At 64.9% G+C, this 25030-nt stretch overlaps 1 protein-coding gene across 3 annotated transcripts; it reads left to right on the top strand.

Moving 5' to 3' along the window:
* The first annotated feature begins 1949 nt into the window (after window positions 1-1949).
* Window positions 1950-16182, top strand: SRRM2 (serine/arginine repetitive matrix 2). 3 transcript variants are annotated; one of them, XM_048855516.2, is made up of 15 exons: window positions 1950-2053; window positions 3145-3420; window positions 5014-5124; window positions 5641-5805; window positions 6081-6158; window positions 6380-6442; window positions 6660-6692; window positions 7029-7079; window positions 7479-7568; window positions 7704-7890; window positions 8112-13186; window positions 13475-13744; window positions 14035-14157; window positions 14348-14455; window positions 14926-16182. In XM_048855516.2, exons 2-15 carry the CDS (start codon window positions 3182-3184, stop codon window positions 14933-14935), a joined length of 6603 nt encoding a protein of 2200 aa, XP_048711473.2. In that variant the 5' UTR covers window positions 1950-2053; window positions 3145-3181; the 3' UTR covers window positions 14936-16182. The 3 variants fall into 3 exon arrangements, with proteins under 3 accessions (XP_048711473.2, XP_048711471.2, XP_048711474.2); XM_048855514.2 differs by having other exon boundaries at window positions 1951-2053; window positions 5641-5811; XM_048855517.2 differs by lacking the exon at window positions 14348-14455 and having other exon boundaries at window positions 1951-2053; window positions 5641-5811.
* Window positions 16183-25030: the final 8848 nt, after the last annotated feature.

Raw genomic sequence — 25030 nt, forward strand, 5'->3', positions numbered from 1 at the left:
GCCCGCGACCCCGACGGGGCCCTGGGGCCAGAGAGCGGCCTGGGGGGGGAGAGCCCGCGACCCCGACGGGGCCCTGGGGCCAGAGAGCGGCCTGGGGGGGGAGAGCCCGCGACCCCGACGGGGCCCTGGGGCCAGAGAGCGGCCTGGGGGGGGGAGAGCCCGCGACCCCGACGGGGCCCTGGGGCCAGAGAGCGGCCTGGCGGGGGAGAGCCCGCGACCCCGACGGGGCCCTGGGGCCAGAGAGCGGCCTGGCGGGGGAGAGCCCGCGACCCCGACGGGGCCCTGGGGCCAGAGAGCGGCCTGGCGGGGGAGAGCCCGCGACCCCGACGGGGCCCTGGGGCCAGAGAGCGGCCTGGCGGGGGAGAGCCCGCGACCCCGACGGGGCCCTGGGGCCAGAGAGCGGCCTGGCGGGGGAGAGCCCGCGACCCCGACGGGGCCCTGGGGCCAGAGAGCGGCCTGGGGGGGGAGAGCCCGCGACCCCGACGGGGCCCTGGGGCCAGAGAGCGGCCTGGCGGGGGAGAGCCCGCGACCCCGACGGGGCCCTGGGGCCAGAGAGCGGCCTGGGGGGGGAGAGCCCGCGACCCCGACGGGGCCCTGGGGCCAGAGAGCGGCCTGGCGGGGGAGAGCCCGCGACCCCGACGGGGCCCTGGGGCCAGAGAGCGGCCTGGCGGGGGAGAGCCCGCGACCCCGACGGGGCCCTGGGGCCAGAGAGCGGCCTGCGGGGGAGAGCCCGCGACCCCGACGGGGCCCTGGGGCCAGAGAGCGGCCTGCGGGGGAGAGCCCGCGACCCCGACGGGGCCCTGGGGCCAGAGAGCGGCCTGGGGGGGGAGAGCCCGCGACCCCGACGGGGCCCTGGGGCCAGAGAGCGGCCTGGGGGGGGAGAGCCCGCGACCCCGACGGGGCCCTGGGGCCAGAGAGCGGCCTGGGGGGGGGGGGTGAGAGCCCGCGACCCTGACGGGGCCCTGGGGCCAGAGAGCGGCCTGGGGGGGGGGGGTAAGAGCCCGCGACCCCGACGGGGCCCTGGGGCCAGAGAGCGGCCTGGGGGGGGAGAGCCCGCGACCCCGACGGGGCCCTGGGGCCAGAGAGCGGCCTGGCGGGGGAGAGCCCGCGACCCCGACGGGGCCCTGGGGCCAGAGGGCGGCCTGGCGGGGGAGAGCCCGCGACCCCGACGGGGCCCTGGGGCCAGAGAGCGGCCTGGGGGGGGAGAGCCCGCGACCCCGACGGGGCCCTGGGGCCAGAGAGCGGCCTGGGGGGGGAGAGCCCGCGACCCCACAGGGCCCTGGGGCCAGAGAGCGGCCTGGCGGGGGAGAGCCCGCGACCCCACGGGGCCCTGGGGCCAGAGAGCGGCCTGGCGGGGGAGACCCTACAATAATCCCCTCAGCGATCAAAATGGCGTCGGGAAGCGGTCTCACGGGCCCGCCCCCGGCCAGGGCATGTCCCAGAAGGCCTTGCGCCCCGCCGCGGGGCCTCATGGGCGCGGTAGTCCCGCCGGGGCCGGACTACGGCTCCCGGCCTGCCCCGCGGCCCCGCGGAGAAAATGGCGGTGTTCGGCGCGGGGCATGCCGGGAGCGGCCTTCCCCAGCAGGCTGGTGGTTACCCAGCGGGCTGCGCGGCTGCCGCGGCGCCTCATGGGAACCGGAGTCCCGGCGGCCCCGGCCGCCCTTTGCCCTGAGCTGGGTCGTGGGCATCCCAGTGGGCTGTGCGCCTGCCGCGGGGCCTCATGGGAGCTGTAGTCGCGCCGGACCGGCGCCCCGCCATTGCCGGACGGAGCCTCCCCGGCCCAGCCGGACTACAGCTCCCGGCGTGCCCCGCGGCCCAACGGCACAGCGCACAAAATGGCGGCGGCAGGCCCCGCGCGCGCGGGGCCCGCCGGGAGCTGTAGTGCCGCGCGCCCGGCGCGCCCGCTGCCCCGCGCGGCGCGGCGCGGCCCGGCGGACTCCATTTCCCGTGGTGCCGCGCGGCGGGCGGCGCTAGCGGGGGCGGGGGCAGCTGCTGGCTCGGAGTCAGGCTCAGGCCGAGGCGGCGGCGCGGAGCGAGCGGGCGGCCTGGCTCCGTGAGTGGCGCAGACGCGGCGCGGGGGGCCCGGGGCCGCGGGGAGGGGCCTGGGGCGAGGGGGCAGCAGAGGAGGGGGCTGGGGAGGGGGCAGAGGAGGGGGTCGGTGGGGAGGGGCTGGGGTGGGGGGAGGGGGCAGAGGAGGGGCTGGGGGGTGGGGAGGGGCAGGGGCAGGACGGGGATAGAGGAGGGGCTGGGGTGGGGGGCAGGGGGGTGGGGATGGGGAGGGGGTTGGTGGGGAGGGTCTGGGGGGGTTGGGCGGAGGGAGCAGAGGAGTCGGTGGGGGCGGGGGGCTGGGGAAGGGGTGGGGGGATGTGGTGGGGTAGGGGCAGGACGGGGGGCAGAGGAGTGGGTGGGGGGCAGGGGGGATGGGTATGGGGAAGGGGTGGGGAGGGGCAAGGGGAGGACAGGGGGCAGAGGAGGGGCTGGGGTGGGGGCAGGGTAGATGGGGAAGGGAGGAGTGGGTGGGGGGAAGGGGAGGGAGCAGGGGGAAGGGAGGAGTGGGTGGGGGGAAGGGGAGGGAGCAGGGGGGCAGGGGAGGGTGTGGTGAGGACAGGAGAGGATGGGTCGGGAGCAGAGGTGGGGGTGGGGGCAGTGCAGGAGCCACAGCCCCCCACCTGGGGGTGACCCTCAAAGTACACATTTTTCCCCTGTAATTGTTGCGTTTTCCCCCTTATCTCTGCTCCATAACCCCTTCTCCCTCTCTGCCCCCCCCATCCTCCTCCTGCCACAGAGCGTCATTTAGGCCATCCCTTCCCCCTGCATGCCCCCCATCTTCTTGTCTGTGCCCCCTCCCTGCAGTCTCCCCAACATCAAACCCCCTCCTCAGGCTCCCCGGAGGTCTGCCCTCGTTTACATGCTAATTTGGATCTAGCTGTGTGTTGTCATCCTAAAAAGACGTTTGTTGGGGGTGGGTTTTGTGTTTGGTTTGTTCGGGGCGGAGGGGAAGGGCACCCTTGCTAGGGGACCAGGAACTAGGAATCAGGACACCTGGGTTCTCTGGGAGGGGAGTGGGGTCTAGTGGTTAGCGTGGCGTGCTGGGGCCGCTGGCAGCCCGAACTCCGGGGTCTGAGGCCGTGTGTGTCTCCGCAGGTCTTGCAGGCCCGGGCGGTGCTAGCCTGGCGGCGCCATGTACAATGGGATAGGGCTCCCCACTCCCCGGGGCAGCGGCACCAACGGCTACGTCCAGCGCAACCTCTCGGCCGTGCGGCACAAGAAGGAGCGAACCGACTACAAGTCGGAGGAGGAGCTCAGGAAGCTGGAGTCGTCTCTGGTTAAGAAGCCCAACCAGGAGATCCTGGACCATGAGCGCAAGCGGAAGGTGGAGCTGAAATGCCTGGAGCTGGCCGAGCTCATGGAGGAACAGGGGTACGTGTGGGGGTGCTACACTGTGTCACACGTGGGGGGGGCACATTGAGGATGGAGGTGGGATGCAAGGGGCACAGCGGAGGTGGGGGTAGTTGGGGGCACACTGGGGGTGGGACATGGGGGGGACGCATTGGGAGGGTACACAGGGAGCATGGGGGCACACATGGGGGGTGGGGATAGGACGTGGGGCGTTTGGGGGGGTACACATCAGGGGGTGGCGATGGGAGGTGGAGGTTGTTGGGGGGCACACATCGGGGGGTGGGGATGGGACGTGGGGCGTTTGGGGGGGGTACACATCAGGGGGTGGCGATGGGAGGTGGAGGTTGTTGGGGGGCACACATCAGGGGATGGGACATGGGGCGTTTGGGGGGGTACACATCAGGGGGGTGGCGATGGGAGGTGGAGGTTGTTGGGGGGCACATCGGGGGGTGGGGATGGGACGTGGGGCGTTTGGGGGGGGTACACATCAGGGGGTGGCGATGGGAGGTGGAGGTTGTTGGGGGGCACACATCGGGGGATGGGGATGGGACATGGGGCGTTTGGGGGGGTACACATCAGGGGGTGGCGATGGGAGGTGGAGGTTGTTGGGGGGCACACATCGGGGGGTGGCGATGGGACGTGGGGCGTTTGGGGGGGTACACATCGGGGTGGCGATGGGAGGTGGAGGTTGTTGGGGGGCACACATCGGGGGATGGGGATGGGACATGGGGCGTTTCGGGGGGTACACATCAGGGGGTGGCGATGGGAGGTGGAGGTTGTTGGGGGGCACACATCGGGGGTGGCGATGGGACGTGGGGCGTTTGGGGGGGTACACATCAGGGGGTGGCGATGGGAGGTGGAGGTTGTTGGGGGGCACACATCGGGGGGTGGCGATGGGACGTGGGGCGTTTGGGGGGGTACACATCAGGGGGTGGCGATGGGAGGTGGAGGTTGTTGGGGGGCACACATCGGGGGGTGGCGATGGGACGTGGGGCGTTTGGGGGGGTACACATCAGGGGGTGGCGATGGGAGGTGGAGGTTGTTGGGGGGCACACATCGGGGGGTGGGGATGGGACACGGGGGTTGTGTGTGTTGGGGGGGGTGCATTGTGCTATGCCGATGAATGTAGCTAGGGTGCCCCAAAGTAGGCTGTACCCTGCCATGGAGAGGGCCCGTCTCGTGCTCCAACGGGCCCCTTGACGCAGTGCAGGGGTGCATGGGGGAGGGGGCATGTGCCGTGGGTCCCTGTCTTCTCAAGCTGTGGCCCGGTGGCTGGAGGAGCTCTCGGGGCAGGAGACCCCAGTTCAAGCCCTCCTGTGGAGAGGGGACATTGCCCCGGCTCTCTGCCCCCGGGCTGGTGGGCCCGTAGCTGATGCTGCCACCGCTGCCTGTCTGTCGCCTTCCTTGGCGGGCACCGTAATAAGGGCCTGGGAGGCACCGAGACCGTGGGGTGGAGGGGGGGGGGGGTCCACGTTGCCCCCGACTTGCTTTGGGAGCTGCCGGAGGATGGAAAAGCCGGGCACTGGCCCAGCCTCGCTCAGGTGTCCTCGGCCAGAGTCCGGGGACACCCCGTCTCGCCCGGCGCCCCCTGACTCTCCTGGCTCCTCTCCCCAGTTATGCTGAGGGCGAGATCCAGGAGAAGGTGGCGACCTTCCGGCTCATGCTCGTGGAGAAGGACGTGGCTTTGGGCAAGGAGGGGGAGCAGCAGCCTGAGCAGAAACCAGCGTAAGTACCCAAGAGGGCCACCAGCAGTGGGGCGCATCCTCCAGCGTGCCTCCCCCCGGCATTGCGAGCTTCACTGGCTGGGCACTAGAGACGGGCTCCACCTTCCCTTCCTGCGTCTCGGGCCTGAGGTGTGTCAGCGGGTGCCCCATCCCTGCCCCCCTCGGCTGTGCCGATGCCCCTCATTCCCGACCCGCAGCCCCCTGCTAGCCCAGCTCTGGGCTCCCCCCAGCTCTGCCGGTGCCCCTCACTCCCGACTCGCAGCCCCCCCTGTTAGCCCAGCTCTGCCGGTGCCCCTCACTCCCGACTCAGAGCCCCGCTAGCCCAGACCTGCCCCCGCCCAGCCCTGCTGGTGCCCCTCACTCCCGACCCGCAGCCCCCTGCTAGCCCAGCTCTGGGCTCCCCCCAGCTCTGCTGGTGCCCCTCACTCCCGACGCGCAGCCCCCTGCTAGCCCAGCTCTGGGCTCCCCCAGTCTTGCGGTCTGTTGCGCCCCTTACCGCCTCCTCTCCCCTCCCCAGGGTCACAGAGACCCACCAGCTGGCCGAGGCCAATGAGAAGAAGAACGAGCGGCTGAGGGCGGCTTTTGGCATCAGCGAGAATTACGTCGACGGGAGCTCGTTCGACCCCAGCCGCAGGGCGAAGGAGGCGGCGGCTGCCAAGCAGCAGCAGGAGCAGCAGAAGCAGTACGGGTACTGGCTGGGGTGCCCCCTGCTGGGGCCTTCGGGGTTGTGGGGGCCCTGTGCTGGCGGGGGGCAGGCTGTGTGCGGTGCTGGGGTGGATGCTCAATACCCCTCCCTGTCTGGCCTGAGTTGCAGCCCTGCGCTCTAGCGGCGGGAACGCAAACAATAGGACACAAGCTCGAGGTCTGTTGCCTCCATACCAGGGGTTCAGCTCGTGGTGAGGGAGGGGCTGGACCAGGGGCGATTAACCCCTTCACGCCTGCTCTGTCTGTCCCCAGCCTGGTCCGTGAGTCCAGCAGCTCCCGCTCTCCATCCCCCAAGCAGAAAAAAAAGAAAAAGAAGAAAGACAGAGGCAGGTGAGTACCAGGACACCTCGGTTCTCTCCCCAGCTCTGGGAGGGGAGTGAGGTCTAGTGGTTAGAGCGATGGGTGCTGGGAGCCAGGACTCCTGGGTTCTCTCCCCAGCTCTGGGAGGGGAGTTGGGTGCAGTGGGTAGAGTGGGGGGGCTGGGAGCCAGGTCTCTTGGAAGTCTCTGATGCCCTCCAACTGCGTTTGACTCCAGTTGCATTCCCCTGCAGGTCAGAGAGCAGATCCCCTTCTCGAAGGGAGAGGAAAAAGAGTTCTAAGAAAAAGAAACATAGGTAAGGGATGGGCTGGCTCGGGGGCGGGGGCAGGGAATGGGACATGTGGCCTTTCCCCTGTAGGGGGCGCTGGCTCCAATCCAGCCCCAAGGCGGGTGACTGGCTGGCTCTGGGGGTGGGGAGTCTATGGGCCCCAGGGTCTGTTAGTTGCGGGGCAATTGGGATGCAGTGGGGTGCCATGGTTTTGCTGACCTCACATTCCATGTTCTCTGTCCAGGTCTGAGTCAGACTCGAAGAAGAGGAAACACAGGTGAGGGACTGCGCTGGTTTTTCTTAGTGAAATGGGCAGCCCCGCCCTGTCCCAGCAGGGGGCGCTGTGGGGGTAGCTCCTGGTGACTCCAGCCCTGGCCTTTCCCAGCAGGGGGTGCTGTGGGGTGGAGCGGGGCGGTGGCTGTTGGGGGGAGCTCCTGGTGACTCCAGGCCTGGCCTCTCCCAGCAGAGGGCTCTGTGGGGTGGGGCGCTAGCTGTGGGGGGAACTCCGGGGTATTCTAGCCCCGGCCTCTCCCAGCAGGGGGTGCTGTTGGGGGCGGGGCACTGGGCGTGGGGGGCTCTCCCGTTTCCCAATGGTCCCTGTTACTCACATCAGGTCTCCCAGTCCCAAGAGCAAACACAAAGCCAAGGAGAAGAAGAGGAAGAGGTAAGAGTCCAGTGTGTGCCCCCCCCCCCCCGAATGCCACAGCTAGTCCCCTCCTGAACCCCCGCTTGTGTGCCCCTGCACCGCTGTCAGCCCCCTCCTGCACCTCCCTGGCCTGTGCCCCCCAATGCTGCGGCCAGACCCTTCGGCCTGCGCTCCCCATGCTCCCTGATTCTCGCCCCCCACGTCGCCCACCCCCTGCTGCCAGGATTCCTCCCCACTAATCACCCCCCCCTCCCCCGCCTGCGCTCCCCACACTCCCTGATTTGGCTCCCCCCCCGGCTGCCCTACCCCCTCCACCGGCCAGGATTCCTCTGATTTCCTCGCCCCAGCCTGTGCTGCTCACGCTGCCCACCTCCCAAGGGCAGGTATTATTCCCCCTAACCGACCGCATGCTCTCAGATCCACCAGCGAGTCGGCATCCCAGAAGGGCCGAAGAGGTCGCTCGTCCTCTCCAGACTCTTCCTCCTCCTCGGAGAGCTCGCGGAGCAGGTAGGCGCCCCGCCGGTGGGGTGGGGGTGGGGTGTCAGGGGCGCGGGATCCTGCCTCGAAGGGCTTCCTAACACCCAGGGGGTGTTGCTGCTCTCAGTGATCTCTGATCCTTCTCTTTTGCCCCAACCTCCCCAGGTCCCGGAGTGTCACCACTCAGAAACGGGCTTCCCGGCCCAGCGTGAGCCCCGCCGCGCCGCCGCGGAGGAGAGCTGACCCCGAGGGTGCCCCAAAGGATGCCCCCAAGAGAGATCACTCAGCATCCCCCGAGGTCAGCCGGCGTGCACAGAGTGGCAGCCCCCGGGAGGGTCGAGATAAGCGAGAGGTGAGTGGTGGGGACTGGGAGCCAGGACTCCTGAGTTCTCTCCCCAGCTCCGGGAGGGAAGGGGGGGTCTGGTGGGTCAGAGCAGGGCAGGGATGGGAGCCAGGACTCCTGGGTTCTATCCCGGCTCTGGGAGGGGAATGGGGGCTAATGGGTGAGAGCAGTGAGGCTGGGGGTGTGGGTTGAAGTCCATGCAGTAGCAGCTCTCTCTCCCCCTCCCACAGAAGCAGTCTTCTCGGCGCTCCCCCCGCCAGCGTTCCTCCTCCCTGTCGCCCGTCTCCGAGGGGAAGCAGAAGGACAAGGATCACCCCCGGCAGCCAGAGCGCAAATCCACCCCCACCCTGACCCCGGCGCGTGAGCCACGCCCGCAACGCCGCTCCCCGTCCCCCGAGCCGGCCCGGGAGAGGGCCTCGTCCGGCCACAAGCGCCCACCCTCCAAAGAGACCAAGTCCCCCCGTTCCTCCTCCCCGCCTCCGAAAAAGCCAGTGGCTGATCGCCCCAAGAGCCCGTCGCTAGTGGCTGTCCCCTCGGCACCGGCCACGACCCGGAAGGCCCCCTCCCCCCAGCCATCCCGCTCAGGCTCTGAGAGCGACGAAGACTCCTCCTCCTCTTCTCCCGAGCGGGATAAGCCGGCCCCAAGCAGGCAGGAGAAATCGAGGGGCTCCCAGCGCCGGGACCGCTCCAGTTCTTCCCCGGAGCCCTCCCAGCCTGCTAAGGCTGCCCCCAAGCCCTCGTCCCGGCGTGAGCGATCTGGCACCCCCGCGAAGAGCGCCAAAACCCGCTCCCTCTCAAAGAGAGACGCCAAGTCACGCTCGCGGACGCCCCCTTCCCGCAGGGAGCGCTCCCGCACCCCGCCCCGCCGGGGAGGGCGTTCCCGCACCCCGCCCCGCCGGGGGGCCCGTTCACGCACGCCACCGAGACGGGGCCGGTCCCGATCCCGGAGCCCCCAGTGGAGAGGCAGGTCCCGGAGCCCCCAGAGATGGGGCCGTTCCCGTTCCCGCACTCCACCCAGGTGGGGCAAATCCCGTACGCCCCAGAGGAGGGGGAGATCTCGCAGCCCTCAGAGACGAGGATGGTCCCGCTCCAGGACACCCCAGAGGCCTGGCTGGTCTAGGAGCAGGAACACGGCGAGGCGGGGTCGGTCTAGAACCCCGCCCCGGCGAGGCAGGTCCCGGTCTAGAACCCCGCCCCGGCGAGGCAGGTCCCGGTCTAGAACCCCGCCCCGGCGAGGCAGGTCCCGGTCTAGAACCCCGCCCCGGCGAGGCAGGTCCCGGTCTAGAACCCCGCCCCGGCGAGGCAGGTCCCGGTCTAGAACCCCGCCCCGGCGAGGCAGGTCCCGGTCTAGAACCCCGCCCCGGCGAGGCAGGTCAGGGTCCTCTCCCAGGCGGGAGAAATCGCTGATTTCAGCCAGGAGGAGCCGCTCTGGGTCATCAGTTGAGCGAAGGAAGAAATCCAGGCTGCTTCTGCGGAGGAGCCGGTCAGACTCGTCGCCAGAAGTAAAGCAGAAATCCAGGAAAGTGTCAAGACGCAGCCGCTCCACATCGTCCCCTCGCCTACGGAAGAAATCCAGATCATCACCTCGGAGGAGCCGCTCTGGCTCATCATCTCGGCCAAAAAAGAAATCCAGATCTTCCCCTCGGAGGAGCAGGTCAGGGTCGTCTCCAGCGCTGAAAAAGAAATCCAGAACGCCGTCCAGGAGGAGGAGGAGGAGGTCTGGATTGTCTCCGGCACTCAAAAAGAAATCCAGAACACCACCTAGAAGAAGCCGGTCTGGATCGTCTCCAGAAGTGAAGAAGAAATCCAGGTCATCCCCCAGACGAAGGAGATCTGGATCTTCTCCATTGGCGAGAAAGAAATCCAGATCACCACCGAGACGAAGCAGGTCTAGGTCTTCGCCAGTGTTGAAGAAGAAATCTAGATCACCGCTGAGACGAAGCAGGTCTAGGTCCTCACCAGTGTTGAAGAAGAAATCTAGATCACCCCCAAGACGAGGCAGATCTGGGTCCTCTTCAGTGGTGAAGAAGAAATCCAGATCACCACCTGTGAGAGGCCGATCTGGGTCTTCTCCAGCCGTGCGAGAGAAATCTAGATCGCCCCCGAGACGCAGCAGATCTGGATCATCTCCAGCATTGAGAGAGAAATCTAGATCGCCCCAGAGACGCAGCAGATCTGGATCATTTCCAGCCGTGCGAGAGAAATCAAAATCGCCCCAGAGACGCAGCAGATCTGGATCATCTCCAGCCGTGCGAGAGAAATCTAGATCGCCCCCAAGACGCAGCAGATCTGGATCATCTCCAGCCGTGCGAGAGAAATCTAGATCACCCCCGAGACGCAGCAGATCTGGATCATCTCCAGCAGTACGAGATAAATCTAGATCGCCCCCGAGACGAAGCAGATCTGGATCATCTCCAGCAGTACAAGAGAAATCTAGATCGCCCCCGAGACGAAGCAGATCTGGATCATCTCCAGCTGTGCGAGAGAAACCAAGATCACCCCTGAGACGAAGCAGATCTGGATCCTCACCAGAACAGAGAGAGAAATCTATATCACCTCCTGCGAGAGGCAGGTCTGTTTCCTCTCCTGGGTTGAAGAAGAAATCCAGTTCTCCTCAAAGGCAAAGTGGGCTTGGATCTTCACCAGCAGTGGAAGGGAAATCCAGATCTTCTCCAGGGAGAAGCAGATCTGGATCCTCTCCAGAATTGAAGAAGGTGTCTAAGACCTCTCCAAGACACAGTGGTGCCGTGTCTTCTCCAGTGGTGGAAGAGAAATCTAGCTTGCTTCCAAGATGTAGCCAGTCTGGATCCTCTCCAGAACCGATGAAGAAATCCAGATCGCCGCCTGCGAGAGGCAGGTCTGGATCCTCTCCAGAACTAAATGATAAATCTAGCTCACCACTCCCAAGGCATAGCCAATCAGGATCTTCTCCAGAGCCAAAAAAGAAATCCAGATCACCTCCAAGATGTGTTAAGCCTGGTGCTTCTCCAGTGGTGAAGGAAAAATCCAGATCTCCTCAGCCATGGCAAAGCCGATCCGGATCCTCTCCAGAAGTGAAAAAGAAGTCCCCATCTCCGCCCATGAGAGGGGTCTCTGCAGAGCAAGCAAAATCCAGATCACCTCCCTCACTGAGCGGATCTGGATCATTGTTGACACTGAAAGGGAAATCCAGTTCGCCCCCAAGACGCAGCCGATCCGGATCCTCTCCAGGGTCAGGAAGCAAGCTTGGGGCAGTTTCAAAACACAGCAGGCCCGTGGTTTCTCCAGAAGCTACAGAGTTAGTGAGGATTTTAGCAGGTCAGGTCAAGCCGATGTCTCCTGAGACAAAAGACAAATATGGAATGTCCCCAAGAAGGAGCAGATTGGGGTCGTCCCCTGGCATCAGAGAGAAATCCAGAACACCTCCAAGCAGCTCAGAGTCTTCTCCAGAACGGGCAGAAATATCCTCATCACCTCTGAGACGCAGCAGATCTGGCTCGCCCCCGAGGCCGCGAGAGAAGTCCCGATCGCCCCCGAGGCCGCGAGAGAAGTCCCGATCGCCCCCGAGGCCGCGAGAGAAGTCCCGATCGCCCCCGAGGCCGCGAGAGAAGTCCCGATCGCCCCCGAGGCCGCGAGAGAAGTCCCGATCGCCCCCGAGGCCGCGAGAGAAGTCCCGATCGCCCCCGAGGCCGCGAGAGAAGTCCCGATCGCCCCCGAGGCCGCGAGAGAAGTCCCGATCGCCCCCGAGGCCGCGAGAGAAGTCCCGATCGCCCCCGAGGCCGCGAGAGAAGTCCCGATCGCCCCCGAGGCCGCGAGAGAAGTCCCGATCGCCCCCGAGGCCGCGAGAGAAGTCCCGATCGCCCCCGAGGCCGCGAGAGAAGTCCCGATCGCCCCCAAGACGCAGCAGGTCGGGCTCATCTCCCAGGCCTCGAGAGAAATCCCTATCTCCTGCAAGGTATGGCAGTTCTGGCTCATTTCTGAGATCTAGAGAGAAATCCAGATCGCCTGCAAGGTACAGTATATCAGGCTCGTCCCTAAGACTTCGAGAAAAATCCAGATCTCCTCCAAGGCGTGGCAGGTCCGGCTCATCCCCGAGACCTCGAGAGAAGCTGGGGGCGTCTCCCAGAAGCAGCCGCTCTGGGTCGTCTCCAGAGAGACCCAAGGGCCCGACGAGGCGTGGTCGGTCCAGCTCCCCCTCCAGAAGGGGGAAGTGGAGATCTTCCCTGCGGCGAGGAAGATCTGGGTCGTCGCCCAGGAGAACCCGCTCCCGGTCCATCTCCAGACGAGGCAAATCCAGAAGCTCCCTGCGGAGGGACCGATCCATCTCGTCGCCCGGCAGGAGCCGCTCGAGATCCACCTCGCGATTCTCCCGCCGCCGGGAGCGCTCGCCGTCCTCGCCCCGCCGCGGCAGATCCCGCACGCCGCCCCGCCGAGCCCGAGCGGGGTCTTCCCCCCGGCGCCGCGGCTCCCGGCAGCCCCGCTCCCGCTCCCCGCCGAAACTGGACGTCTCCCGCACTCCAGCCTCTTCCTACCGTGGCCGCTCGAAGGCGTCACCAGCCAGGACCCGCTCAGGCTCGGGATCACCGAAACGAGCCGGGAGGAGGTCCCGCTCACCGCCGGTGCTGGAGAAATACCCCAAAGTGGGAGCAGCTGACAAGACAGCACCAGGCAGAGCTGAGAAGACGTCGCCCGTGGTGGTGGTGCCCATCCGGCGCAGTCCGTCCTGCTCCCCGCCGGCGCCGGACGAGGCCTCCCCCAAAGTCAGGAAAGCCCATTCCCCTGCCCCCAAGATCCACTCCCCACGGCCAGAGGGGTCTCTGGGAGCGGTGAGGAATGGGGGTCCAGCGCCCGCCTGGACCCTGAACTCCTGCCCTGTCGCCCCTGGGGGCTCCCCACCTGCCGGCCGCCTCCCCCCAGCCAAAGGGCCAGAGAAAGTCAGATCTTCCTCCTCTTCCTCTTCCTCCTCCTCCTCTGCATCCCACAAGGTGCCCAGCCCCCTGCCCGCCCCACTCCCGGTGCTGCCCCCCAAGGAGGAAGACAGGGAAGGGCCAAAGGTCAAGTCGGAGCCGCCAGCCCCGGAGGGGCCCGGGGAGCTACCAGACAAAGCCCGGAGTGGAGTCCCCAAGCTGCTGGTGCCGCTGCCGGTGCCCCCCCGCACCCCGTCCAAAGAGAAGAGGAGCTCGTCCACCTCCTCGTCGTCCTCCTCGTCGTCCTCGTCCTCTTCCTCGTCCTCTTCCTCCTCCTCCGACTCCAGCTCCAGCTCTTCGGAGTCCAGCCACGACTCTCCAGCGAGCAAGGGGCCCGACCTGGAGACAGCGAAGAAAGAGTGAGTCCCCTGCGGTGTCCCCCCGGCCAGAGCCCCCCCACAATGTGGCATGTCCCCGCTCTCCCTGGTCCCCCACGGCACGGCAGGCCTGTCCTCTGCCTGGTCCCCCACGGCCTGTCCCCATTCCTTGGCGGCACGCCCTCCCATCTCCGGCCCCTTGCAGCTCCCCACCCCATTCCTTCTGGCCCAGCCCAGTGCCCCCCTGCTGAGCCACCACCCTGCGCATGGTGCCCCCTGCCCAGTCCCACTCTCCCCTGCCCCAGTTTCTCACGCTGCCCCTGTCCGCAGGCCCCTGAGTCCGGCGCAGAAGGAGCTGGCCCGCGAGGGGCGCCCCCTGGAGGTTGCCAAGCGGAAACGCCGTTCCCGAAGCTCCAGCAGCTCCAGCAGCAGCTCAACGTCTTCATCCTCCTCGTCGTCCTCCTCGTCGTCCTCCTCGTCGTCCTCCTCCTCCTCCTCGTCCTCTTCTTCCTCCTCCTCCTCTTCCTCCTCCTCTCCTAAGCCGGGGCCCCAGCCACAGCCGAAGGCGGCCCCCAAGAAGCTCTCGCCTGAGCAGAGGCGGTAAGTGTGGGGTGTTGGTCTGGACGCCTGGGTCCTCATTGTCCTAGGGGTTGGGCATTGCCAGGCTGGATACCTGGGTCCCTGTTTTCCCCTGGATCCCTCTGGGTCTGTCTGAGGGGAGTTGGTGGTTGATGCCAGCCCAGATGCCTGGGTCCCCATTCTCCCCAGGGAGCAGGAGCACAGCTGGCTGACCCTGGGTCCCCTGCCCTGTCCTGCCCAGAGTGCTGCTGGTCCCACCCCCCACAGGGGGCGCTGCTGTCTCACCTGCCATCCCCCCTTCCCCCGCACAGCTCCCGGAGCCCCCGGAAACCGATCGACTCCCTGCGTGACTCGCGCTCTCTCAGCTACTCCCCGGCCGAGCGGCGCCGGCCCTCCCCCCCGGAGCCCCCCCCGGCCCAGCGGGAGCGGCACAGGTAGGTGTCTGCTGGAACCCCAGGGACCAGCACGTGGGCGGGAGGGGGGCTAGGAGGGAAGGGTGAGGGTTGGGGGGGCTGAGGAGCAGGGGAGGGGGGAATCGGGCGCCTGGGAGGGGGCAGGCTTGGAGGGTTGTGGGTCAGATCTGGGGGCCCCACTGACCCTCCCCTTACCCGGCGCCCCCCTCAGTGACAAACCCTCCCAGAGGAGCCGAGGAACCAACAGCCGCTCCCCGGGTCGCAAGCGCAGGCGGGAAACGCCCAGCCCCCCCCACGCTGCCCGTCGCCGAGCGTCCCGGTACGAGGGGGCTGAGACGGGGCTAGATGGGCCTGTGGGTCTGATCTGGGGGGGCTGGGAGAGGGCAGGATACCAGGGTAGATGGGCCCATGGGGCTGATGAGGGGGCAGGATACTGGGGTAGATAGGCCTATGGGGCTGATCTGGGGCAGCCAGGAGGGGCAGGATACCAAGGTAGATGGTCCCATGGGGCTGATCTGGGAGGGGATGGGGTACCGGGCTACATGGGGCTGATGGGTGTGGGGCGCAGGACAGGGCGGGATACATGGGCCCGTGGGGCCGATCTGGGGGGCGGATCGGGGTAAATGGGCTCATGAGGCTGATCCGGAGGGACAGGGAGGTGGCGGGATACCGGGATAGATGGGCCTGTGAGGCTGACCCATTGGGGTCTGCATTTTCCCCCTTTCTCCACAGGGGGCCAGACCTCTCCCCGTATCCCCTTAACCCCTCCCCCCTTTCTCCTCGTTTCAGGTCGCCGTAGCCCGCGGGGCTCCGCCCAGCCTCCAGCAGCAGCGCCCTCTAGCAGCGGCACCGGCAGCAGCCTCCTCTGTTTCCATTGGTTCCTTCCTTCACTTCCCCCTCCCTCATTGGTCGGCGGCTACGTCCCGCCCCCTCGGCTGCCGGGGCCCCGCCCCGTTGTGACTCGAATCTCGTTTTTTTCCCATGTGAGCGTTTCAGTTTTTTCTCTTCTGTGAGTTTTACCGATAAAAAAAACCCGACAAAACTTCTGTGTTTTGAGACAAGTGGGGGGTGGGGGGGGAGTTGGGTTGATTTAGACAAAAAATGGTTAAAGAGGAAAACACAAAAAAAGTGGGGGGGGGGGTTGGGGGGGGAACTGAAAAAGCCGGCTTGATTTAGTGTTTCTCAGTCGGGGGGCTGGCGAGATCCTGCTTCTCCGGCAGAGACCTGCATGGCATGGGATGGCATGTGTCCCCCTACATTTCTGAGGTGCATCGCCCCTCTTTGAAGCACCCCCAATTTTCAGGGGGTGAATCCCCCCAAATCTCGGGTTTAGATCACCCCTTTCTTTTGCAGCCCCCTCCAAATTTTAGGGGGTAGATTGTTCCGCTTTCACTGGCAGCTGCTCCAGAATCTCAGGGGGCGCTCTTGTTGCGAGCACCCCAAATTTCCAGGCCCATATCCCCCTTCCCAGCCCCCCCCAAATTACTCTGATTGGGGGCAAGGAAGTGATTTTGAGTTCTCCTTGCCGTTAAAATGTGGGGGAGCGCCTCTTCGGGCTCACGGTGGGGGTTCTCGCTATCGATATTTGGGGGGATGTTAGCAGGAGCATCCTGAGTTCCAGGGCACAGTCTGCCCTCTTCTCAGGAGCCACCCCCAAAATTAGACTCCTTTTTAGGGGAGCATATGTGCTTTCAGTTAAATTTGGAGCACCTCGTCTGATGTGTGGAGGGGGCAGAGTTGGGGGTTCACCGGACCCCCCAATAAAGGATGTGAGGGGGGGCTCTTTGAACCCCAGAACAGCAGTTTGGGGGCACCGTCAGCAGAGCCCAGATCTGCGGTTTTGGAGCGTGAGTGGCTGTGCCGCGGGCCCCACAGTTTTGGGGGGGGTGGTGAGCCGGCTGAGAAACCCTAAATCGAAGGGCAGATTGGGGGGTGGGGCGGGGGGTGGGGCAGAGAGTTTTCTTCACGTTTCTTAAAAGCGTTCGATTTTTTTTTTAATCTGTACAGCAAGGAGACATTTTTCTGTGAAATAAACTACGAAATGCAGAGCCTGCGCCCCCTCCCTTTCCTCGGGTGCCTGCGTCTTTCGGGGGGCGGCGGGGGGTCCTCCCAAACCTCGCCCCCTGCCCCGGGCGGCCAGACAATAACCAGGCAGATGCTCCCCCCCCGGGACCCACAGGGGGCAGGAAAAAGCGGGGGAGGGATCCCTGCATAATGGGGGTGCCCGGGGATGGTTAGGGGGCTGGGGGAGGGGCTCACTCCAGTGAACCCCTTTATGGAGCGACAGGCAGGGTCCCGGGGGCTCCTGAGCCTGCTGCTATATCAGCAACGGCCACAGGAGGGCAGCACCGGGCGTACCAAGTCCAGCCCCTGCTTTCCCTGCGCCTTGGTGCAGGCTGGAAAGTCCCATTTCATAACCCCGCTGCCCCCCCCCCCTCCCCCCCAGCCCCGCCGGTGCCCCTCACTCCCGACCCACAGCCCCCTGCCAGCCCAGCCCTGACCCCCCCAGCCCTGCCGGTGCCCCCCCCGACCCACAGCCCCTGCCAGCCCAGCCCTGACCCCCCCCGCCCTGCCGGTGCCCCTCACTCCCGACCCACAGCCCCCTGCCAGCCCAGCCCTGACCCCCCCCGCCCTGACCCCCCCAGCTCTGTCGGTGCCCCTCACTCCCGACCCACAGCCCCTGCCAGCCCAGCCCTGACACCCCCCGTCCTGACCCCCCCAGCTCTGTCGGTGCCCCTCACTCCCGACCCGCAGCCCCCTGCCAGCCCAGCCCTGACCCTCACTCCCGACCCACAGCCCCTGCCAGCCCAGCCCTGACCCCCCCCCGCCCTGACCCCCCCTGCTCTGCCGGTGCCCACCCCTCCTGACCCGCAGCCCCCTGCCAGCCCAGCCCCGCCCCCCCCAGCTCTCTCGGTGCCCCTCCCGACCTGCAGCCCCCTGCCAGCCTAGCCCTGACCCCCCAGCTCTGCTGGTGCCCCTCACTCCCGACCCGCAGCCCCCTGCTAGCCCAGCCCTGACCCGCCCCCCCAGCTCTGTCGGTGCCCCTCACTCCCGACCCGCAGCCCCCTGCCAGCCCAGCCGTGGGGTCCCTTCCCTCACAGGGCTCTGCCGGTGCCCCTCGGCGCTCTACTTCTCCTGTGTGTGGTAGGCAGGTGGTTGCAATGGTTTGTGCAGCTTGCTGCAGGGAGCGGGGGCTCAGCAGGGGGCGCTCTCCCCTGGCAGTCAGGGCGGGCCCCAAGGCGGCACTAGGGGGCGCTGTGCTGCAGGGAACGGGGTGAAGCTCAGGGGAAGCATTTCCTTTGAAAATGTCCCCAAGCCCCGGAGTCTGGGTCCAGTCCCAAACCAGGGGCGTCTGTTCTGCCTCCCTCGCTCCCCCTCAGCACCAGAATGGATTTTACCTCCCACTTTGTGTTCCCGGCGTCACTGTGCGGCTGTTCCCTTGCTGCCCCACCCCAGAGCTGGCTGCATCTCAGCCGCAGGTGAGTCATCCCTGTGCAGCGTTGTATGCGGCTGTTCCCCAGCCGCTCCGCCCCAGAGGTGGCTGCATCCTCGTGCCAGGTGAGCCATCCTAGTGGGGTGTTACATGCGGCTGTTTCCCAGCTGCCCCACCCCAGAGGTGGCTGCATCTCCGCGCCAGACAAATGAATTTGAGGAGGCAGATTTATGAGTTTTTGTCTTTCAATGCAGCAGTTTATTTGAATCCACACGCTGGCTGAGGTACAGTCCCTAGATCCTTCCTCCCCGGCTTTGTGTGGATAACAACCTTCTATAGCTGTTTTGCCTCAGCAAAGATTTGAAACCATCCCCCCCTTTCCCGGGCCAGGGTCTGAGCAGACTCTGGGTGCTCCCCAAGTTTGGGTTCCTGATACCTTCATTTCTTCTGCTCCTGAATCCCCGGGACTCTCAGGGGGCTTTTCACCCCCAAGTCCCGGACTCCTGGGTCCCTCCATTCTGACACCACGGCTTCCCTTGGCTCCTTGCTCTTCTCCAGTGCCTGGATGCCTGGGTCCTGCCCTCAGGATCTTCTTTGTCCTCCAGGTGCCCGCGTCCTCTTCCCACCCCCAGCCACAAGACCCGGACTCCTGGGTCCCGTTCCACCAACACCCCCACCTCTGGCGCTGGGAACCACTCCCCCCGTTTCTCCTCCCAGACCCCGGGGTCTTGGACTCTTGGCTCCTACCCCGCCTCAGCCCTGGCCCAGACTCCTGGGTTCCCTTCCCCCACCCTCTCTGGCCCCCGGACTCCTGGGTCCCCAGCCCCTGCGGCGCGGCGGTCTCTCCTCCCGTTGCTCACAGTACACTCATCCATAAAGTAGGAAACACTACACGGGACACGGCGGTTTAGTAGTGCTTTCTACTTTATGGAGGAGTCCACTGTCCGTATCGGTGCCAGGTCTCAAGCGGCGTCCTTCGGCGGGCACCACCCTGTGCCAGGCTCCGGCTGCCCCGTGCCCTGCCCTGCCCTTCCCTCAGCTCCCGCTGCCTGCGGTCCCCGGCTGGGTAGATGAACAGGGAGCCACAAGCAGAGGGGGCCGGTTCAGGGACCCTGGGAAGGATTGTCAGAACCCAGGCGTCCGGGCCCCCAGCCTCCCCTGCTCTAACCACTAGACCCCACTCCCCTCCCGGAGCCGGGGAGAGAACCCAGCCCTCCCCCTCCTCTACCCTGGTAGACCCCACTCCCCTCCTAGAGCTGTAATTGGGTATAATTAGCAACAAAATAATGACTTGTGCAGTGAGCGTTGTAAACGAATGATCACTTATTACTTGACTGATTTAAGAGCAAGGGGTTACAATGATCACTGCAGTATTAATTCTCTAATTACAATATTAAAATAAAGATCCCGATTCTGCTTAAGTAGCCACACCTCGTTGCCAATTATCAAACGACCCCTCATGATCTCCAAGGTGGATCCGCTGCTCGTTAGGTGGTGAGGAACGATTTAAGCGCCATTTAACGCCGCAGAGCACAGGCTCTTGATTGAATTACTCATTAGAAAATGGGGATTAATTACTAAACACTGTTATTATTAAGAGACTAATAATTATACAATTCTGACCAATTGTTAATTGTAATTTCTAGCTGCAAAAAGGGTTTTCTAGGCTGCAAATAAATCACTGTGAAATGGCTAATTATTGGAAAGCATAGAGAGCAAATGAGAAGACGCGCAATGTAATTTCCTAGGATATGGCTAATGATTGCAAACGTAATCGCTCGGTTCCTAATTTGACAGCCGGCCGCTGGCTCCTTGCAGGGCTGCTGGCGTGGGAGATGGACCGATTAGAGACTAGAGCTTCAATGTCATTTTAGCCGAGGAAACTGTCTCAGGAGGATCGGTGCAGTGAGCAAATTATTTTAGAGATGGCAAATAAGGCAAGAAATAATTAGTAAGGAATCCCCAGCCCCCACTCCCCTCCCAGAGCTGGGAGAGAACCCAGGAGTCCGGGCTCCCAGCCCCCCTGCTCTAACACACTAGCCCGTTCTTCCCTCCCGGAGCTGGAAGAGAACCCAGGAGTCCGGGCTCCCAGCCCCCCTGCTCTAATACACTAGCCCCTGCTCCCCTCCTGGAGCTGGAAGAGAACCCAGGAGTCCGGGCTCCCAGCCCCCCTGCTCTAACCCACTAGCCCCTGCTCCCCTCCTGGAGCTGGAAGAGAACCCAGGAGTCCGGGCTCCCAGCCTGGAGCAAAGGAGACCTTCTTACCTGTGCCCCGTATCCAGCTCACAGGTATGGGATTCAAGCGAGGTGCTTCCTGATGTTAGAGGCTGGGGGGACCCCAAAATCCTTGTTTGCTTGGTTGGGAGGAGAGGGGCTCTGAGCCTGTACTCCCCACTTACTGCCCCCCCCCCTGCAGAGATTGGGGCATGACTCCCAAGTGGAAGAGGCTGGTGGAGGGACTAAGCAGGATGGGGGACCCCAGAAGGGGGGGACCCCAGAGGGGACTAGAGGCAGGTACTCTGGGGCTCTGCATCCCTGCGCCCCAGACTCGGGCCCCGGACGGATCCCGCCCCCCGCTGTGGTGGAAGCGGGAAGCAGGCGCCATTTTGCTGTTGCATAAACCCCTGTGCGGGTTTGCGACAACTTCCGCTCCTGGGGGGCGCAGCACGCAACAGACAGCCCAGCAACCCCCCCTCCCAACACCCCCCAGTTCCAGAACTGGGGACACTGAGGCACAGAGAAGCAGAGTGGATAGAACCTAGGAGTTCTGGCTCCCAGCCTCCCCGCTCTAACCACTCGACCCCACTCCTCTCCCAGAGCTGGGAATAGAACCCAGGAGTCCGGGCTACCAGCCCCCCCCGTTCTAACCTCTAGACCGCACTCCCCTCCCGAAGTGGGGAATAGAACCCCGGAGTCTTGGCTCCCAGCCCCCCCATCTCTAACCTACTAGACCCCACTCCCTCCCCGAGCCGGGGAGAGAACCCAGGAGTCCTGCATCGCCATAGGGTGAGAAACCCACCTGTGTCTGTGGCGGGGTTGGGGGGCTCAGGGTGGAGGACGGGGGGGCTCCGGTCAGCAACCTGCAGAGGAGAGAGAGCGAGGAGCCGGTGACAGGGCTTTTTATGGTTGACCCGAGGCCCTCCCACTATGCACCCCTCCCCCGTCCCGCACCAGTCATGTGATCGGCCGCCCTCCCCCCCCCCCGCCCAACCACAGGAAGTGGGGGGCCGTGGCTCGAAGTGGGGCCTCACAGCGGAAATTCTAGCCCCCTCACCCAGCTCAGTGCATAGCTTCACCCCTGGCCGCGTGGGGTTAATGGACCCAGCCCCACATGGTGGCAGGAAGGGGATCTCGGCCCAGAAAGGGGAACAAGCCCCCACCCACTCCGGCTCCTCCAGACCCATTAAAGGGCCAGGGGCAAGAGTTGGCTTGGGGAGCTGTGCCGGGGCCCCTCACTACCGACCCGCAGCCCCCTGCTAGCCCAGCCCTGCCTGTGCCCCTCACTCCTGACCTGCATCCCCTGCTAGCCCAGCCCAGCCCTGCCCCCGCCCAGCCCTGCCTGTGCCCCTCACTCCCGACCCGCAGCCCCCTGCTAGCCCAGCCCTGCCGGTGCCCCTCACTCCCGACCCGCAGCCCCTGCTAGCCCAGCCCTGCCGGTGCCCCTCACTCCCGACCCGCAGCCCCTGCTAGCCCAGCCCTGCCCCCCGCCCAGCCCTGCCGGTGCCCCTCACTCCCGACCCGCAGCCCCTGCTAGCCCAGCCCTGCCCCCCACCCAGCTCTGCCGGTGACCCTCACTCCTCACCCGCAGCCCCCTGCAATCCCAGCTGGGAGTGGGGTCTGGGGGGGTTAAAGCTGTGGAGCTGGGAGCCAGGACTCCTGGGTTCTTTCCCCAGGGGCAGTCAGTGGGGTCAGGGGATTGAGGGCCAAGTACAGACAGCCAAGTACCCTGAGTCCCCCCCCACCCGCGCTCCAACTCCTGCCCTGCCCTAACTCAGGCCCCTGGTCTCTGGGTGAGCACAGTGGAGCTGGGGTGGGGGACAGCAGAAAAGCCCCCCCCCCACCCTCTAGCGCCCATCCCCCCCCCCATCCCCATCTATTCCCTCCTGGCTCCCTGCCCCCAAGCTACCGCCAGGCCCTGCCTTCCCCTCCCCCGCAGGCTCGGTTAACGCTGTGACCTTAATTTTAGTGGTTATGGCACATCTGGTGCAAGTGTGAATGGAAAATTCATAACGTTTTGTGGAAGGGCGGGGGCAGGGCTGGGCTGGCAGGGGGCTGCAGGTCGGGAGTGAGGGGCACCGGCAGGGCTGTGGGGGCAAGGCTGGGCTAGCAGGGGGCTGCAGGTCGGGAGTGAGGGGCACCGGTAGAGCTGGGGTGGGCCAGGGCTGGGCTAGCAGGGGGCTGCGGGTCGGGAGTGAGGGGCACCGGCACAGCGGGGGGGGGGGGTGGAGCCCCACAGGTGTAGGTGGGTGGCTTCCCCTCCCCCCAGGCCCTGCTTCCTCTTTCTGTCTCTGGGGGTGGGAGGTGCCGGGTCGCTGGAGCTGGGGGAACTGAACCGTGGCTGAGGGCAGGGGGTTGGCGGGCGGGGGGGGCTTCACTCTGCAGCTGTTCCCCTGCCCCAGAGCTGGCTGCGTCTCAATGCTGGGGGGCAGCTTGTGTGAGCTCAGCCCGGAGAGTTGGGGGGGTTAACCCTGGGGCTGGGCCCGGGGATCTGAGGCTCACATGGGACAGGAAGTTGTGTCAGGGGCTTTGGGACAGGAAGTGGCTCCCGCCCTGAAGGTCGGATGGCTTCCTGGAGATAAAGGGCTTTTCAGCAGGTGGAGGAGGGTGGGGCGGATTTGGGGGGCCCCTGGCAGTGAGAGAAACCCAGGCGTCCTGGCTCCCAGCCCTCCACCACTCTAACCCACCAGACCCCACTCCCCTCCCCGAGCTGGGGAGAGAACCCAGGAGTCCTGAGCCCCAGGATGTGGGCCACGTCCCGCAGGGGCCCCTGCGCAGTGGGACGGGGCTTATGCCCTTATATGGGTACAAGTGGCCCCTGGGGAGAGGAGCCGAGCCGCCCCCCGCCCTGCCCAGTGGAGGCGCCAGGATGTGGCTGAGCTGTGACTTCTGCTATTTTCAGGGCCTCGGTTTGCAGGCGGGGGGACTGCAGGGGACGGGGGGAGGGAGGGGTTCTGGGGGGGGGAGGATTGGGAGGGGGCTGCGGTGTGGGGGTGTTTGTCCCCCAGTGTCTGGGTTTGGGCACATGAAGCCCTGGGATCCCCCCCTTCAGTGAGCCCCAACCCCAGAGACGCTGGCTGGTGCATGAGGCAGGAAATACACCCAGCCCCAACCTCCCCCCCCCTCCAGTAGGGGGCAACGCTGCCCCCCAACAGGCAACATCCCGACCGTGCTCCCCCAGTTCCAATCACAGCCCCCTCGTGAAGGACACAACAGGGGCAGGACAACTGGGAGAAGCACACAACGCTCCCCCCCCGCCCCCCCCCCCGCCCCGCTCTGGACTTTTCCATGACGCGGCCGATTCGAAACCGCGCCCAACAGACCCGCCCCCCCGGCACGGCGCTGCTGCCTGCCCCGAACCACAGAGCAATGCCGAGAAGGCCGGAAACTCAGCCCTGCAAATATAGAAACAGCCCCCCCGCCCGCCCCAGCCCAGCTCGGCTGCTGCCCCTCACTCCCGACCCGCAGCCTGCTGCTCTCTGTGGCGGTGGAGGCCAGGCTCCGACACCTTCACCAGGTTGCAGCCCCTGGGTCCCAGCCCGAGCGGGAACGGCTCTCCCGGCGTTTTTAGCCCGGCGGCTTGATCCTGAGTGTGTAGGGCCAGGTTCTCAGCTGTGCTGCCCCGGGGTGCGGGGGGTTGCTGTGTGGACGCGCCTGAAAGGTCGGGCTGAACAGGACCCTGTTGCTCTGAGCCACCCCATGTGGGAACAAGTCCCCCCCCCCCCCCGCATCCTCCCCCCCAGCTTCTCAATGGAGCAGGGCCCCGTTCGGGACTGGTGTTTTCACCCGGGAATTGAAATTAGCGGGGGTGTTCGAATACACCGGGGGTGAGGGCCGAGGGGTGAGACCGTGAGGGCGAAGCGGGGCTTACGGGCACCATCGTAAAAAGTGCAAAATGTCTCCTGGCCATTTGATTAAATTGAACTCGTGTGTTAAAATCATCACGCAAACGAAAACGGGCTCTTCCGGCCTTCTGTGAAGCCCGGCCGCTCCAGCCCTCTTGGGTTCTTGTTGTAATTTTCCACAGCTCTGTTAATGAACTTCTCGAACGCAGTGCGTTCGTCTTCGGTGGCTTCTCGTGTGTCCGGTGCGTCCAGTCCTGCACGAGATCAGGCAGGGGCAGCGAATCCTTTCAGAACACAAAACGCTATTCAGTGAGGCCGAAGATCGCTCAACCGTAGCTGTTGTGACTGCGAGTAGCGGGAGAACAATTCCGACTTCCTTCATCCCGGGAGACAGAGCACAAAAATTGGGCCAAACCACGAGTGATGATAAAGAAGAAGCTGAAGTCAAATCTTCATTCATTCGTCGTGTGACGTTCCACTCTGTGTTCAAAGTCTCTGTCCTGAGCACACGGCAGCCCCGTGGCTGGTTGCGCCCACTCCACTCAGCTGTCGGTGTTTTATAGGACAGGCATCTGTGAACGCTACGTAGAGGTTGATAGAGTCCAAAAGTTGCTGTGGTAGGTTTGTAAGGATCAACTCCGTGTACTTGACTTTTCCAGCTGGCTTAGCAAACACTTCTTGTCCTCTTCACTTAAGGATTCAGAATAAGTGCCTTCATTGGTCAACTTCCTGACTGAAGTCTTTGCTTCTTCCAGCACGTTTGCAATGGTGCTCTCTCTGATTGACCCAAGGGTAACTTCTACTGTTGGGCAAAGACCTACTCCTGTTGTAGCAGATGCCTGGATGGCATTGTTTAGTGACCCAAGGGGTTGCATCAGAAGATTTACAAGAGAGAGAATGGGGATAGTCTTCTCCGAACGTAGCCGTGGAAGTGATCCACCAGCCTCACTTCTTAGATCCATCCCATCTCGGTAGATACTTTCCAAAGCCAATAATTTGCAGTAATTTTAAGACAACAGCCAAGGATCGCTCGTGAGAAAGCCAGCGGGTTTTCCCAGGCTGGACTAATTTGAACTTCAGTCCCAGTGCATGGTCTATGTTTTCCAAGACGTTCAGTCTTTTTGGACTCCTGCTGAAAAAAAGCGTATAACAAAGACATTAAATGTATAGCTTTTTAACTGCCTTTTGAAGAGTCTGTATAGCTCATATTAGTGCTAGCTAGAGTAGATGACCTCTGCCGTGCGTATAGGAGAGACTAGGGTTACCCTTTTCTCTGAGCAAAGCTTGTGCTCCACCATGGCTTCCAGAGACGTCTGCAGCTCCATCAAATGCACAAGCAGCCATCTGTTTGGGGGCCCACTGACGAGCATTTAATGCTTCTAAGATGTGGGTTGTCACA

This window comes from Caretta caretta, chromosome 6 (genome assembly GCF_965140235.1).
Source record: "Caretta caretta isolate rCarCar2 chromosome 6, rCarCar1.hap1, whole genome shotgun sequence".
NCBI classification, from domain to species: domain Eukaryota; kingdom Metazoa; phylum Chordata; order Testudines; family Cheloniidae; genus Caretta; species Caretta caretta.